The sequence below is a fragment of the Anopheles marshallii genome, chromosome 2, assembly GCF_943734725.1.
Source record: "Anopheles marshallii chromosome 2, idAnoMarsDA_429_01, whole genome shotgun sequence".
Classification (NCBI taxonomy): Eukaryota; Metazoa; Arthropoda; class Insecta; order Diptera; family Culicidae; genus Anopheles; species Anopheles marshallii.
In genome coordinates, this window is record NC_071326.1 from 17,640,077 (window position 1) to 17,656,938 (window position 16,862).

The following is a 16,862-nucleotide window of genomic DNA, read 5'->3' on the forward strand; positions in this document are numbered from 1 at the left end:
CTTCGTCTAAACGTTCACGATCATAAATGCGTACCATACGCATTACCATACACATTAGCTCTTCAACTCTCACGTTTAGCACTAGCAAGTTGCTACCAGCGGGAAAATACAGCTGCGTGTACTAATATGCTCGTGAGATGCAGCAACACTGCGCGCAACTTCTGAGATGCATTTTTTTTTTTGGAGGTTTTCAATTTCAACTTCATACGCTTGTCGTACGCACTTGGGTAGAACAATGGATGACAAAGGTGCACTGCGTGAGGCGACGGCGACGGCGACTTCTTGTTAGTTGCTTCGCTTGAAATTGTGTAGGCGTACCGTTGCATAATGCCACATCTCGTTTATGGTGGATTAGTCAACGCATTAGTAGGTAAAAGAGAGAGAAAAAAAACGATAGGTGTGATGAACACACATCGCTTTATTGTCATGTAATAGAATTACATAAAGCGCATGGTGCTTTATTGGGTGGGATATTCAATTATGGGAAGGCAGTTGGAAGCAATTATTAAGCTGCGTGCGTGTGTACTAATAGCTATTTAAAAGCCTGTTTTGAACAGTGTGCAAATCTGGATGTTTGGATGATAAATACTAGAGCAAGGAACCTATAGATTGTATTATTTACACCACTATCACAACCATTAACCTCATTTTTCATCACTTTCCATGCTTTTGCAGCAACATTCCTGCTAGGGTTGACGTTGGCAGAGAAGAAGAACGTCACCGAACAAACGGTCGAAACGCCAACCGCAGCAAAGGAAAAGCGCCAAACCGAGCATGAAACGCGTGCGGTCCCACTGTCGCTAATTGCCGCCCGTCGCCAGCAGGCTCTACATCACCAGCAACAGCAGGAGTACTATCAGAGCGAGGAAGGTTCGTTCTATGCCGCACAACCGGCCGCCGGTCAACCGCCGGTCGCTTACAAATCGTCCGGTGGTGCACACAAAACGGCCAACTCGCAGGAACAACCACAATACCAGGAGGTAGGTAACCTTTAGCGTCGTCGAAAGACAAATCTAACACGGGCGAAAGGTGTAGTGCCATTGGGAAGCCCGTGGCCAACACAGCCCCGCGCGGTTAACATTCACGTTTCGTGTGCACTATCGCGCATCTGCAATGTTTTGTGCCAGGTACGCGGTACAGCTACTTGTTGCATTTTAGTTTTGTCTGTTGGTACTTTTTTGTTTTGTTAAATCGTACAAATTTTCGAAACGTAACGGAACGAAGCGTCGTGATGCACGTTTACCATTTGGCGCACACCACACAAAACGATTGGCGCGAGTCGCGGTTATGTAACGGAAAGATCCCGACCTACGGCCGCTCCGCGGCTCAAGAATCTGTGAGGTACTCCTAGGGACGTACAGGGACCGTGGGGGAGAGAGGGAGACGATTCCATTCCCCGATGCCATGTGGCAATTGGATCTTCTTCGTCTGACCATATTGAAACTGTTGATGCACTGTGTCCATTGCTGCGATCGCAATATTCGCTGCCGGTGCATAACTACCATGGAGCAGAAGTTCAAGTTGCTTCGTAAATGTTCATTTTAGTGTCTAACGAAATGGAAATTAAAGGTTCAACCACACATCAAGGAAATGCTTTCGCAAGATCCCAAGCATCCCAAATCCATCCTTTCGGCCAAGATGTGCGCATTACTAACAAACGATCGGTCGTGATCGTGCTGCGGTGGCCTACCTGCACTGCAATGATTTAGATTGATCCGTTTGCAACGAGTGGGGTGTTTGTTGTTTTATGTTTGCTGCTATTTTCAACCTTCCCTGCACTAGCGTCAGTCCGACCTACGGTGACCTCTAATTATAGTTGCCAAAGAAAATGATGATGATGATGATGATATTCTATTGGCATTAAGCATAACATTTTTCGATCGTAAAAAAAACGGAAACAAAATCATAAATTCCACGGCACGATCAATGCACGTCACGATTCAAGCATCGCGAATGATCATTTAAGACTGGCGTGTAATGTAAGTAATGCAATGTAAGTAATTCTATTTTAACACTTGTTGTTAGTATTTACTATTTCCTTGAAAAGAAAATCGATAAATGCATTGCTGTGAAAAAAAAAACAGCTCTTGAACGGGCAAACATTTACGGCAAAAACCACATCCTGGTGCTCAAATTACTCGTGTGACCTTAACCGGACCCCGTGTGCCTCTAGGTTATCTCAAGCCATCATATTCAATTGGCTGCCTATGGCGACGGATAACGGCATTAGCCCGACGATCGTGAATTGCTTGTCGTTGTGTTTTGCTCTCAAGAACAACCGACTGCTTCGAGGAGTGGCATTAAAATCTCACACATTGCTCAGCAAACGATAAGCTTCGAATTGATTGTATCGATACTTTGATCGCTTCAAAAAGTTCAAAACGATGACGTCTTACATGTATTTTCTTTGCTCATCCATCCTTACTGCCAGCTACCTCCCGAGTACATCAGTCTGCTCCATCAACTTGCGGAACACCAGCCAAAGGCATCGGCATTGAAGCAAGGCAAGGCCGTCAGTCAGCAGTACGAGCCCCAGAGTCACGCTCAGCACACGAAACCGAACCAGGTCCAGTACATTACCGAGGAGGAGTATGCGCAGCTACTAAAGCAAGCCCAGCAACAGCAAGGTCCTGCTGCGGCTCATCATCAACATCACCACCAGCACCAGCAGCCACCGCAGGGCCTGCAGGCGTACGGACGACCGGCCGCCGCTCACGGTGCCCCCACAGGTATGTCCGTTGAGAAAGACGGCAAAGTGGCACGGTAAATGTTAATTGAAATTTTATCCCCTTCTACCGCAGCTGCTCACAAGTATCGGCCAGCAATTCAACTGCTAGAAACGGCCGAAGAACAGCCGGGATCGTATGGGCCCCAGGACGGTGAGCAGTACCGTATCCAGTACAAGAGCATCCAACAGGCCGGCACAGTGACGCCCGTCCAGAAGCCAGTTAGCTCTTTTTCCTTCGAAAATGAACTCGCTAAGCTGGTGGAGTCGAATCGCCCGCTAGCGTACCATCAGGTGCCGCACCATCCCGGACGCCAGCAGCACGACAGTCAGCACGATGCCCAACGGTATGGTCCCACGCCAAGTCCCCAGTCGCACGAGTACACGTACGTCCAGGCAGGTCCCGCACATGGTCGTGAACCGCAACCGCCAAAGCAATCGATCAAAGCGCAGTACATTGCACCGTTTGCACAGGGTTTGCAGCTGTCCGGTCCGAAGATAAGCCCGGCTCACCTGCAGGTTGGTCCGCAAAAGTTCGTCGACAGTGCTCCACCCGCACAGAAGTACCAGTTCATTGCCCAACCCGAGTCGGTTCCATCGAAGGCGCACCATCACCACCAACAGCAGCAACAGCAGCATCAGCACCATCATCATCAGGCACCGGCACACCAAGGCCAGCAGTACTTTGCTGAGGTATCGCCGAAGCAGCAGGCTGGAACACCGTCGCCAAAAATTCAGTACTACATACCGAAGGAGAAGAACGTGCAGATCTACTACCAGCAGGCCCAACAGCAGCAACAGTCCGTGATCGAGCAGCATTCGCCACAGCATCCAATGAAGATCGTCGAAGCACCGCAGCTGCAGAACGAGAAGCCTCAGAAAACCGTTCAATCGCTCCACCGTTCCAAGCCTGCCGAGCAGCAGCAAGTGCACCAGCATCGCTATGCTCCTCGCGAAAAGCAGCCGGAATCGGCCGCCGATCCACATGCACCGTCCCGTTCGGCCATCTTCGTTTCGCAATCCACCGGTGTTAACCAGGCAACGGCGGCAGCCACTCCGGCCCCATCGGCCCATCCGCACAAGATTCCACCGAAAATTGATCGACCACTAACCCAGGAAGAGTTCCAAGCACTGGTAGACGCAGGATATTCCGTAGTGCCCGTGCCGGTACCCGTTCCCGTGCCAATCTCTCAGTACCAGCAGCAAGCGGCGCATCATGCCGGACATGGCGGTGCGCCACATCCGGGACCGCGAGGTGGTCCACATCCCACACCGGCCGTCGTTGCCCGACAGGCTGCACAAGCATCCCGCTACCACCTTCATCAGCTAGCGACGGCAGAAAACAACCCGAATCAGGTTGTCACATACCTGCGCCCCTTACATCTGGATCCGTTTTCGGCCGGTGTTCGAGGACCGCATAAAGCTGCTCCCTGAAGAGGCAATCCGTCACAGCACGGATGGTGACACTAGACGTAACGACGCGGAACGGTCACACTGCTTGGCCGTAAAGCCAATGTTAGCCTACAGCCCAGTGGCGAACAGTGCGTCAGGTGTACTTAGCACGAAAGACGAACGCACAGCTGAATGATAGCGTAGCAGAACCAAATAGCACTTAGCCTTGATTAATTTATCGACATACAGTAGATATTTGCAAGAGAGTGGCGCAGAGAGATGTCAGTACCGGAGTGCAGCAGTATTTTATCATTATTTTATGTCATTTACCGACAAGTTCAGACATACTCAAGTTCATTAGGAGAGGTCGATATTGCGTAATACCTATTTTCACACAAGAAATAACGTATTCTTGTGCCACGACAATGACGGCAAGTTGGTCAGTTTTGAAGAGTATCAGTTCGTTCAGTGCGCTATTTTATTAGCATTTTGATTCTCTTTGCATGGAATTTGTAAAATATTTTGTATGTTTCATGAAATAAATACAGACAAATTTTTACTCACATTCTCTTATTTATCGACACAACATATGTCTAGGCCTGCCATTTCTGGCCCTCTTTGACTTTATTTACCTGTAGTCGGATAGTCAGTCCTGGATTTTACGAGAGATACGAGGGATTTTGACACTGTCGTGTGAAGACTGACGCTGCTACAAATACACCACCGCCCTTTTTTATACTCAAATAACTGTAACAATTAGCTACCCTTTTTGTTCATAACCACAACGTTCTAGAGCATGTTATGTCAATGCACTTAACGGTTTTTTGAAAATTTCAAATATGTTCAGTGGTGAGTATGATGCACAACGAGATTTAACCATTTTCACCACAAGCACAGTGTGTAGCCCTCATCATAATTAAAATTTTATAAAAATTAAAGTTTATATAATTTCTCTCTCAATTGCTTTTTGAAACTGTTTACAAAATTTAGAAATTAATTTTACCCAGTAAAACAAACTTAAGAGTAACTTTTTAATACTTGAACAATTGCCAAATTGTTGTCGAGCACTGTCTTCGCACCTCAACAAATTCACCATTTTTGTGTATTTTTTTTCTTTTTATCCGTACTGCTGCAAATCACCCAAAATGTGATGAAATTAGACGAAAACGAAGCACAATTATTACGAAACATTTTCGCCACACATTTTGTGCAGCTTATAGCAACGGACGGGTTCAATATAGTGGCCAAAATCCCAAAAAATACGCACCCAACAGTCTACACGCAGTGACCGGCCTTTCGAGTAAACAGTGAAAACTCCCGGTTCTTGTACGGCCAACATAAACAATCCATTTTGTTTTGTAATGTCGCATTTCACAACTTTCCGTACGCTAGCTGCATTCGGACGGAACATTCTCGGTCGGTCACAGTTTTGTGCGTTTCCAAATCAAGTAAGTAATCTTAATCAGCCAACTAACGTCGTTACGAATGATTTCGACGAAAAGTGTCCTTCTGTTCGTAGCGGGTGCATTAATAGCAGTAAGTATTTGGACTTTGCGCTATAGTTTTTTTCCGGTCTTGGGTTTCTGTGTGGTGTGGTTCTCGATGCGGATAGGGAGATGGAATAGGGGGGACCGGACTGCTCGGTCGGGAGATACGCTTGACTCATTTTCATGCCTTCGTTCGGGACATGCGATTACTGCAAGTCACCATGCGATACGATTTGTTTGTGGCACGATCGTTGAGTGTGGTGTATCCGGCGCGCGTGAGAAGCTTGGCCAATTGTACACGTTTTCTCATCATTCAATATTTACAGATAAGAGCATATCACGGCTGATGGCCCGAATGCTAACCAGTTATCATTCTCTTGGCCCATTCATTTATAGTACGGAGTAAATCGATTCTACAGTCAGTCAACGGCAACGCACCACGACGGCACGATGGAAGACTACAAGAACGCTAAATCGGTGTATGACTTCACGGTAAAGGACTCGCAAGGTGCCGATGTCAGCCTGGAAAAGTATCGCGGCAAGGTGCTGCTAATCGTCAACATTGCCTCGCAGTGTGGTCTAACGAAGGGCAATTATGCCGAGCTGACGGAGCTATCGCAAAAGTACGCGGACAAGGGTAAGTGCGTGACGGGAGTATGTCCCGCGAACAGTCCAGAACGTTCCCGAATGGTGCAACAGTATGACGCAATGTTTTTAATGTGTGATTATTTGCTTTCAGACTTCAAAATTCTGTCCTTCCCATGCAATCAGTTCGGTGGCCAAATGCCGGAAGGTGACGGTGAGGAAATGGTGTGCCATTTACGTTCGGCCAAGGCAGAAGTTGGAGACGTCTTCGCTAAGGTATGTTAATTTCGAGTGCATGCTAGTAAACATTACGTTCGTTACGCGCTAGTGTCCTTGACGTTTGATTGATAAAATCAGTATCGACAGAACGGAAGGTTATGCGTTACATTACTGAGTAGTTACATTTCAGTGTGTGCGTAATATGTAATTAATTCTTCCACAAACAACTAGCATAACACTAAATGGCTGAATTGTGCTGTTTTTTTTAATTACAATGTATTATACACTTCTAAACAATGCATGCCAGCGTGGTTTATCGTCCTTAACGCTTGTTCACTACTAGCAGTAGGAAATTGAAATAGTTTCCCGTCCAAAATTTAAAATAGCGCTGATCCATGGTCAATCTCCCGCATATGCATTTTATTCCACTAGATCGATGTAAACGGTGACGGCGCACATCCGCTCTACAAGTATCTGAAGCACAAACAGGGTGGCACTTTGGGTGATTCGATCAAGTGGAACTTTGCTAAATTTTTGGTCAACAAGGATGGTCAACCGGTGGATCGATATGCACCAACTACGTCGCCCAGTAGCATTGTTAAGGATATTGAAAAACTGCTAGGCTAGGCAAGAATGGAAAACCTGGAACAATTGTAGGGAGCTTGGCTGGGAGAAGTACTAGTCATAGGGGTTAAAATGGAAGCTAGCAAGGAATTCAATCAACTGCACGTAATCTGAATATGTCTGTTTATGAACCATAAATAGAAGTAAAAATCAATAAAATCGCTTTTATTATCGTTAGAACAATCGAGCTGGTACATTTGGTTTTGGGAAGCTTGGGAGTGAATAAATTTTTACTTTTGTACGGATAAGACAATTGGCGCATAAACTCCAATCCATTTCTATTAAGGTTGAACCTATAGCATATCTCTTATGTGCTAGAAAATACACCCTTTGTACACTTCTGTACTTTCCTTTCTACATTTTCAGATCAAAGTGAATGGGGACGATGCGGAACCCTTGTACAAGTATCTAAAGCACAAGCAGGGTGGTATTTTGGGCGATTCAATTAAATGGAATTTCTCCAAGTTTCTGGTCAACAAGGATGGTCAGCCGGTGGATCGCTATGCACCGACCACGTCACCGAAGGGTATCGTTAAGGATATCGACAAGCTGCTGGAAGCATAAGCGCACGTTACCAAGTATGGCCGAAACCAATCGGTGAACCAGCCGTTACACCATCACGCTTCGGACATTTGCATTTGTTTTCCTGTTCGCATGCCCCCCACACACACGGTGGTACACACGTGTTTGCGCGTTGTGTATGCTTCATTACGGGCTCTTCTTTCCTCTAACATGCGCGCCTGTGTTGTCTGACCGTAGTTTAAGAAATAAAACATTTGTTTAGTTGTTGTGTGGTTCCGTACGTAACGTTTGCCTTCTTCGTGTGTTGGTTTGCTGTTGTCGCAGAATGCACGGTTACAAGAAAGAAACCACAAGGAACATAGCCAAATGTATGGCACGATCAACATGACGTTAAACTGGCCGATTTACATTATTCATTGATCTAAACCCCGATAAGTTTATAAGGTTGTATAGGAAGATATCGTGAAATACCCTCAGGTTTGGTGATTTTTATTTAAACTGCCAATGCGCCCCGATCCATTTCCAGTACGACACGGGCACTTCTAACGGTTGGACGAGTTCATTGGAGCAGCAGTTAATTTAAATTCTTTCAATTAAAGTTTAACACAGGTAAGACTTTGAATAGCAAATTTTTGGCAAACTTTTTCCGGTGTTTGGTTTTGTGACGGAAGCTAGAATCAGTGGTGATACTTTCGAACAACGTGCAAACATTGTTTCCGCGTGTCATGGTGCTACCCTTTGACCTGCTAGCCGGTTCGTTAGTGATACAGTGGTTTACAGTGTTACCTGACGTACTATCCACAGCTGTAATGTAATTCTATCTTTCATGAGGTCAATCTGCACGTGCTCGTTCAAACATTTAACATTACCACACCAGTGTTTTGTTTAATTTGTAATGTTTATAACCTGTGGAAAAGTTTAACATTATACATCAATTGCAGAACAAACCATCATGCAATCGGCAACGGAAAAGGGAAAATCAATATTTGAATTTACCGCCACCGATCTGAACGGTAACGAGGTTTCGCTCGACCGCTACCAGGGATCAGTGTGCCTGATCGTGAACTTCTCCACCAAGGATGCTGCCTTCGAGAAGGTGTTGGGTCTTCTCACGCCACTGGTTCGAAAGTATCACACCGAAACTCGAAAAGGTACTGTTGAACATTTAGTACACCCAGCCCCGTCCGTTGCTGTAGCATGGGGTCTTCCAGGCCAATGTCAGCACCTTCCTAGGGCGGTACTTCACTTATAGCTCGATATCAAACTACTTTTTTGTCGTTTTCATTTCCATCCAAAAACGTGCACGGTGTATGCAACACTATCGTTGGACAGATTTGAACGTCCTCTTCTTCCCATGCTTCCAATTCGGCTCCAAAGAAACACCGGACGAAATCGTGCAGCGGTTCGAGAGCAGCAGCGGCGGCATGATTGGTGAGATTTTCACCGAGATTGAGGTAAGAACCGAGCGGCAGAACTATACCCACACCATCCAAATGCATCCGTACTTGGCATCCGAGAGGATAGTTGGACGCGTATCAAATAAGGAAGAGCTAACTGAAACGATGCATCGGTACACGTGAAGCGTTCTTGGAGTGGAGAGATTTTCTCACAGCGCTCGTTTCACGCATCGTTCTGGGCGTACTTTTTGCCATATTATCTTCAAGCTTGCGATCGAACGTCAACGATTATCGTCGCACGCGCTTTTCATCTTAATTGATCTGGGTCACATAGCATCATTTAAGGGCACCGGTGTCGCCATGCCCATCGCGCAAGTGCCAGATGATTAATTGCTGACCTTCGAGAGGGGTTTTTTCTCACTGTTATCTATCAAGTTCGGCACCATCCACTAGAACCTGGGGGGGATTTATTTGGACTATGTTAGTGTGTTTTTGTTTCATTCTCATGCTCCCACTAACCATTCGTCTTCACCGTTTATGCTGCGTCTGAGCGCTGATTGCCCTGTACAACCCTGCTGGGCAATGGTGCATGTATTAAATACATAATAAATAGATAGATTTGGTCATGGGACCATATCGGACATTAGCACTGCTGCTAGAATAAGCGAAGAATTTAATCACTTTCCTTATGCAAACCTACGATTCTCAGCGCCTGCGATACCACCATCAAGCTGCTTAATCTGTATCAGTAAAACGATGCTTTGTTTTTGGATCAACAGGTGAATGGCTCGAAAGCCCCCGGACTGTACAAGTATCTGAAGGCGAAAAAACCGGGCAACTGTGGCGGATTTATAAACAGCAACTTTACCATCTTTCTTACCGATCGTCATGGCGTACCGGTGGAAAGGTTGAACGCTGGAATTCATCCTTACACGCTCGAGGACATGGTCGAGAATTTGTTGCGATAAACGGCCACTGATGCTAGAAATAAAGTTGAGAAAACATCAAGCATGGCTGCAAGTTGTTTGTCTTTGGAATTTGTTATTAAAGGATTTACCGCACAATTGCATATTATTGTTAAAGTCAGTCAAGAAATATCGTCGAAAGGTGTTACCTATAATTAAGGTGTGTTTTATTGTGTATAATAACCAATTGCAACAACATATACATAAATAAAAAGATTTTGTAACACATTATATTAAATAAACACAGTAAATATACATAAACATACAATAATTGATTTATCTACTCAAATGTATTTGATTGTCAGAAACAAAATAAAAACATTTCCTTGAAACAAACATTCGAACACAAAGCATAAATGTCGAGGTTATTGCAGTGGTTATTGGCTACCAGAAAGATTAACAAATAACACCAACGTTGGTGCAAAACAGGTTCAATGTATCTAATGTGTTTTGTTCTACCTAAATTCCAAAAATCCATTTGTGATTGTCATTGTGATTAATTTGATTTTTATAGTCAATTTATGGTTGACAATAGGAATGCTACGTTTTGCTTTGTATTTGTATAAATTTCTTAGTAAATTTTTTTTTCATTCAATTTTAGTTAAACGTTGCTATGGTAAATCAACAATGGATTTATAGACCTACATAGAGAATTTTACTGATGCAAACAAAGTAAATAAAATTAGCAGTTTCATATCAAACAGTTATTACATCAAAATCAAATTTGTTTACTTTCTATCCGATTGCACAATTGAATTATTTATAAACAATAACTGGCATAAATCGTTCTCAAGTAAATAATTTCTAGTAAAACAAGCGAGTTTCTTTGAGCTTTGTGTATGAAAATACATAAATATGATAAATTAGCTGTCATTTTCCAGATAGCTCCAGTATAAATATGTTAGCAAAACAATTTCAAAAGATCATTAAAATATAGGACAAATACTGAAATACATCAACAAAATCTATATTTAAACCCTGGTTAAAATACCATGGCTAAACAAATCCATTCGTAATACAACCTGTCAAGCCGGGTTCAGCTTCCGGACAGGAAGCACGGATGCGATAATAGCCAGGCGTTTTAAAACCAGCCAGCTAATTGGTGCACTGGATCACTGTACCCAAGTGCACGGCCTTCAAACATCCCTAAACGGTTGTTGGTATCTATCGTCTCAGCTGTGGCGAAAAGTCGACAAAACCTCTTCCCGTTGTGATTCCTTTCGGAATGCGCGGATTATGACACTATCCTGCCACAAGGTATGGGAGAGGGGTACTGACGAGAGTGGGATACAAGACCTGTTGATGACCACCCGATGCGTTACGTTCCAAGTGCAAGTCCAAGTACAATGGTGAGGCAAAGCGTGGAAAAAACATCCCTCACACATACACCAAACGCAACGGCGACAAGTTGCACCGTGTTGCGCCTCCTTACAAGTCCGGTCTGAGGGCAGCCAGTGTTGAGAGCGTCTTCCCTTGCCGCCGCGCGCGACCCAAAGCCTCGGTAAGGATCGATGGTCGCGCGAAAGCTCTCGGAAAAAACGGAAGGAAGTCTATAAAAAGCAGATCACTCGATCGAGTTACTCAGTTCGGTTCGGTACTGCGCGTGAAGTAAGACACTTGGTCGGTTGGTCGGATTTGTATTTGGACTGCAGCAATTTGTACGTTGTACGGTCAGCAGTTATCAGTTGATGTAAGTTAAGTCACAAAGGATTATACGGAGCAGACAGTGCTTAAGTGAGTTTGAGTATATGTAATCGTTGATAAATATGGTGATATTTTGTTATAAAAAGTCAAAGAAAGTAAATAGTTATTGAAATATAATGTCAAGCAAAGTGTAGTTTTTATAACAAGTGATAAAAGTTTTTTCAAAAGTTCCATGGATATGTTTTATGTCATTTTAGAATTTTGATTAAATTTGTTCAACAAATAAATATGAAAAATAAAAAATTGTAAAATTTAATAACTCTAACACTAGGAAATTTAGACGTACACAACTTCAAACTGTGTTCAAAAACGAAGATAAAATATTAATCCTTAATCACGAGGCACTATTTGGATGTGTCGCCTGCATCGAAAACCAGCTAGAACCAAATAGCAACACGGTGTAAAGATCACGGTTAACCGTGGTCAGAAGTTTGTAATAGGTTCCCGTCTTGAAAACCAGTTCAGACACCATTTGGGAGATTGTTAATCTTCCTTAAATGCCACTGCCCCGTTCCCCCAAAAAAAAGCTAATGATCAAACAGTACCAGGCTGCCCAATTTAAATGTCATCTGCATTTGGCTCAGATAGTGCACAGCGTGGAGTGTATATGGCAAAAAAAATCTAATTTAATAGGACTAGCTAAAATCCCTTCTGGTAACTGGTTCCAGGCTGCATTTAAATTTAGATTCTTGAACTTTGATTGGTTAAGTAGTCGATTTGTTTTGTGTCTCCTGGTATTTTTATTGAGGGGTTTAGGTAAATCAAAAGACATAAGGAAGCTAACGCCCACCCGAAACAGGTCCCCTCCACTGCGCTAGGTTTTATAAATTCCATTCTGAGGATTGCTACCTTCGTCAATTCCAACCGTGCGTTCGTGAGTCGTGCCACACCACGTGGTTGCGTGGTTCAACTATTGTTTGATCGCATTTCATATGCGCCGATCGTGACGCCGGCGTACTTTATATAATCGAGTCTCCCTCGAGTCACTGGACACACTTTCGATTTCGTCAGACCGATATTACTTACCACTGCCCAATTTCTTCCCAGAATGCTCTTACAGGTGCTCGTGCCATGTCTGGCGCTGCTGAGGCTTAGTGCCGCGGGATACGTGACAGTTCCGCTGCATAGTCCGGCCGGTGTGACGTATGTGAACCCGCAGCAGCACGTCGGATTGTTGGCTGGTCCGGTACGGTACACTTCTGGCACACAAGCCGCAGCCGCAGTTCCGGCCACACTCGTTGAGGCACGCTCGGGAACAGTGTCGGTAACGCCAGCGCCGGCACCAACCTACTACTCCTACAACCTGCAACCCCAGCCCGTGTTCGGAAAGGCCAGTTACACTCCGGCGGTCCAGTACCACACCACGTACGGAAGTCCCTCGGTGCGTGTCTTCGAACCGAAATCATTCGTGTACGGCGTGCCGGGTGGTAGTGTTCCAACGACACACACCGTACAATCGGTGCCAGTTTCGGTATCTACTACCCAGTATCATCACACATCGGCTCCCATTCCCGTACCGGTGACACCCGTTCCGCATCACCATGTTCCGGTGGCGGTGCCCGTACCGACACCCGTCCCGGTGCATGTTCCCGTCCACGTTCCGGTCGCAGTGCCCGTAACGCCAACGTACACCAAAACAGTCACCACCGGTCCGACCTACATTCCGCCGCAGGAGAAGCAAATCCCGGTGGTGCGTTCGCGCAAGTTCAAGGTGCGCCGTCCAGCTATTCAGAACCAGTTCTACGACATCGAGGAACGTGTCATTATTCGGCCAGTTGGCTCAGCACTGGTGGAGCTGGAGCAACCAATCTCGCAAACGGAAACACAGACAAAGACGACCAAAACGACCACCACGTTCGTGGAGAAGCGACCGGTGTACAGTCCACCGGCGCCGGCACCAGAAGTTCACCTCACCGAGGAAGGCTACGGTACGCGTACCATCGCCAGACCGCAGGTAGTGACACAAACCACCACAGTGTACACGGAACGGCCCCCGCTAAAGGGTGGCTACGATCGGATCGAGGTAGCCGCACAGTCCAAGAAGCTAGCTGCTTCCACCAGCAAAGCGTCGGATGCTGAGTTTATCGATACGGAGCACGCCAACACCCCGACCGAGAGACCATTCTACACGCAGGGCCATGCCATCTACCATGGCCATCAGCAGACGGCATTTGTTAATCCCTACGCCACCCATCTAGCGCCCCATCCCTTCGTGTACCATCCTGCCAATGCTGGCCATCTGTTGCACCACGTAGCATACGTCGATCAGCACTCACCTGCGCTGGTAGCAACGCATCCAAGCGCCGCCCATCCTGGTACAGTGTTCCACATACCCTCCTCGACACCACTCTACCCTGTAACGCCCGCCGTTGTGGGAGATTGTGATCGCGACGGAAAAGCTCCCGAATATTTGCCACCCTCTGTTCAGACACCGGCCCCAACCACGCCTGCCCAGCCACCCGTAGCTACTACGACTCCCAAACCTCCGACCAGTGTCGCACCTGGATCCTACCCAGCGGATGACGTGGTAGAGGACGAGTACGATGATTCGATCGTGATCGATGCGCGCAGTGGTACGAACAACTACTCGGACTACTCGTCTACGGAATCGGATTACGCGGATGTTACGGTGACCGCCGCCACAACGACTGCCAGCACCCCACATGTCTACCATCACGACAAGTACCGTGGGGCCGAGCAGACAGAATCACGACTTGGCGGTACATCTTCGATCGAGGTAAGTTATGCCACACGTACTACCCCCGCCAGTGACATCGTCGCGTTCGATCCGTCCACCGCGTCGGGTGGATTTGACTTTGGACCGTCCTTCCGTGGATCGTTCCCCACGACAACTTTTTCGCCAAGCCCTACCACCCCCTCGCCTTCCACGACGATTGGTTCCTCCAGCTCCACGGCTAGCAGCACACCTCAGCGCTCCGTAACGATTATCTCCTCGACCACGCCACGCACCGTATCGGCACGGTTCAGTGCAACGGGAGCTGCTTCCGCTCTGACCACATCCGAACAGACGGAATACACGTCTCGCAGTGCTACCTCCGGCATTACCTCGCAATCGGTCGTTGTCGGACAGGGGCTGACCCAGGAGCAGATCCACACCAATCAGGAGCAATTCATCAAGCTGCTGTCCGAGCGGGACTCGATCGCGGAGGTTGGTTATGGACCGAAGGGAGACACGTCCGGTACGCTGATCGATGCGTACGTCCGTAGCCGTGTCCTATCGGCTACGCCTGCACCGCGCGATGCGAAGGAAACGTCACGCACCGTCAACATCCGGCGCATTGTCGTGTCACGTCCGGTCGAAACGGAACAGGAGGTTGAGGTGCGGGAACAGTCGTACGCGACCACCGTTGCGCCACCGTCGTATGACCATGAGCACAAGCGCGATGTAAGCGAAGTTACCCCGGCCGGCGGGGTTGATCGTCAGCCGCAGCAGCCCCCGGTTTACGTCAACGCTAAGCCCCCAGCGTTCGCCAATAATCGAGTTCAGTAGGTTAGGGAAATTCGTTTAATGCAGCAATCACGAGAGGCAAATACCATTTCACGCACGTAACGAAACAGACGGCCTTATGCTAACTATATGCCGCGTTTGTTATACTTGTTCAGTATGTTTTAAATAAATATTTATTTTTATTAAAAATATCAAGAATTATTGTTAAATTCGTTGTATTTTAAAGCAAAATCTAAGATATCACAATTGTTATTCGATACAGTTAGCATCGAACGTGAGAACATATTTTTGTTTAAATGTTTCTGTATTGAAGACTACAATGTAACTCAATTTATAAAGTACAGAAAAGGTCTTATGCAACATTTGTTAAATTTTTTAAAAATAGGTTTTCAGATAAATTTCCATAATGAATCTTAGTTTTGAAGCAAATAATAAATTACTTTCTTGAAGTTTAATCATACGTTTAGACGAACCCCAAAAATGAAACGAATTTTATGTAATTAATCCTTCTTTACTTAAACCTAGCAAAAATTATGTTTCTACCCACCCTTTAATTTTTCATATTTAAACGTTAATTAATGGCAATGTCCAAAAACTGGCATTATTTACAAATATTTGCTCCAGAACATTCTACGACAATACGCCGCAAACAATTCGCAAACGCTTCGAACGAAACGAAAGAATCAGGTCAAACGAATACTTCCGAAGATGCAGACGAAATGTCAAGTCGGACCAGTTCGGCCAGCGACAAAGATGTGACCGATTGGTAAACTAGATTGTTAAATGCGATCCACTCCGGGATGCAATGTACGGGATGAAGGATAAAAAAAAAGCAGCTGAATAAACCAGAGCAAAACATAACGAAATGCAAGCTGGAAGCGGAATCAGCGTCCTAGACCTTTTCGGAAGCGTGGCCCTTCCAGAACCGCGCGTCTGCATCGCTTAACGTGGTACATGCTCATTACACCACATGGTCGACGCCTCGAACGAGCGGAATGGCACACGTCATAAATGGCATCAGGGGTTGCAGTGATGCCAAAGGCGTAGTGACTTATACAATGCGTAACGAGAGCGATAAGTATGTACTTTAGCTTAACTGTTGCTCAAATTTTATCGACTTCTTCAACTAAGTTTCAAATCCCTTCCATACACCGGAACTTACGCTGAATGCACCACAGATAATCCTGCGAAACTATACAATGGGGCCAGGTTTTGTTTCACATTTCAAGGATGCGCGATGGATTTAAAGTTCACCCATCCCATTTTGGCAATGCATAGGGATGGGATCAGGGGGTACCTAGCCACGCCACACTGCCCGCAATCGATAAAATGCGATCACTTGCTGCTTTTTCTGCTGACTCCGTAATGCTCCATATAAAATGTCTTCTCTGCCCACCAAGGAAACGCGACCGAACGCACTGCCCCAGTGTCGGTCCGAGTCACGCGACTTGTTGTGCATCGTAAGCTTCCCCAGACAACCCACACTGGGAAAATACGGCCTGTGGATGACTCTAAGCTTGAGGAGCAAGTAACCTTTCGGGATTCTTCATCCGAAGGTCGTTTTGGGGCAGTTCCATGAGGTAAGACCTTAGCGGAGCTGAGGTGTCGAGTATTTGAACGTATTGTCCAGAGTGCAGTAGAGGGTATGGTGCAGTCCAGCCTGCATAGAAGATGCACGAGAAGCTGCAGATCATCTAGCCGTGCAAAGTGAAAGGCAACAAGGACGCCCGAAGAAGCGCGATTCCTCTTCCGGTTTTGTGTTGGCGCTAGCGC

At 46.1% G+C, this 16,862-nt stretch overlaps 4 protein-coding genes across 4 annotated transcripts; all 4 read left to right on the forward strand.

Moving 5' to 3' along the window:
* Positions 1 to 235: 235 nt before the first annotated feature.
* On the forward strand, positions 236 to 4,159 carry LOC128716228 (basic-leucine zipper transcription factor A-like). Its single transcript, XM_053811152.1, has 4 exons — positions 236 to 284; positions 676 to 980; positions 2,432 to 2,729; positions 2,802 to 4,159. Exons 1-4 carry the CDS (start codon positions 236 to 238, stop codon positions 4,157 to 4,159), a joined length of 2,010 nt encoding a protein of 669 aa, XP_053667127.1.
* A 1,891-nt stretch (positions 4,160 to 6,050) lies between these two features.
* Positions 6,051 to 7,037, forward strand: LOC128719289 (uncharacterized). The gene is made up of 3 exons (XM_053812914.1): positions 6,051 to 6,241; positions 6,344 to 6,465; positions 6,841 to 7,037. Exons 1-3 carry the CDS (start codon positions 6,055 to 6,057, stop codon positions 7,033 to 7,035), a joined length of 504 nt encoding a protein of 167 aa, XP_053668889.1. The 5' UTR covers positions 6,051 to 6,054; the 3' UTR covers positions 7,036 to 7,037.
* A 1,469-nt stretch (positions 7,038 to 8,506) lies between these two features.
* On the forward strand, positions 8,507 to 9,919 carry LOC128707985 (glutathione peroxidase-like). The gene is made up of 3 exons (XM_053802941.1): positions 8,507 to 8,705; positions 8,887 to 9,008; positions 9,731 to 9,919. Exons 1-3 carry the CDS (start codon positions 8,507 to 8,509, stop codon positions 9,917 to 9,919), a joined length of 510 nt encoding a protein of 169 aa, XP_053658916.1.
* A 2,749-nt stretch (positions 9,920 to 12,668) lies between these two features.
* Positions 12,669 to 15,131, forward strand: LOC128709061 (mucin-5AC-like). Its single transcript, XM_053804047.1, has one exon. The coding sequence runs from the start codon at positions 12,669 to 12,671 to the stop codon at positions 15,129 to 15,131; it is 2,463 nt and encodes an 820-aa protein (XP_053660022.1).
* The last annotated feature ends 1,731 nt before the right edge of the window (positions 15,132 to 16,862 follow it).

Bases quoted from the DNA above. Each gene is read 5' to 3' on its own strand.
- LOC128709061 (XM_053804047.1), top strand. From the start codon at position 12,669: ATGCTCTTACAGGTGCTCGTGCCATGTCTGGCGCTGCTGAGGCTTAGT.
- LOC128707985 (XM_053802941.1), top strand. From the start codon at position 8,507: ATGCAATCGGCAACGGAAAAGGGAAAATCAATATTTGAATTTACCGCC. The intron at 8,706-8,886 runs GTACTGTTGAAC...ATCGTTGGACAG, and splicing joins TCACACCGAAACTCGAAAAG to ATTTGAACGTCCTCTTCTTC. The intron at 9,009-9,730 runs GTAAGAACCGAG...TTGGATCAACAG, and splicing joins AGATTTTCACCGAGATTGAG to GTGAATGGCTCGAAAGCCCC.
- LOC128719289 (XM_053812914.1), top strand. From the start codon at position 6,055: ATGGAAGACTACAAGAACGCTAAATCGGTGTATGACTTCACGGTAAAG. The intron at 6,242-6,343 runs GTAAGTGCGTGA...ATTTGCTTTCAG, and splicing joins GCAAAAGTACGCGGACAAGG to ACTTCAAAATTCTGTCCTTC. The intron at 6,466-6,840 runs GTATGTTAATTT...TTATTCCACTAG, and splicing joins TTGGAGACGTCTTCGCTAAG to ATCGATGTAAACGGTGACGG.
- LOC128716228 (XM_053811152.1), top strand. From the start codon at position 236: ATGGATGACAAAGGTGCACTGCGTGAGGCGACGGCGACGGCGACTTCT. The intron at 285-675 runs GTTAGTTGCTTC...ATGCTTTTGCAG, and splicing joins GACGGCGACGGCGACTTCTT to CAACATTCCTGCTAGGGTTG. The intron at 981-2,431 runs GTAGGTAACCTT...CCTTACTGCCAG, and splicing joins AACAACCACAATACCAGGAG to CTACCTCCCGAGTACATCAG.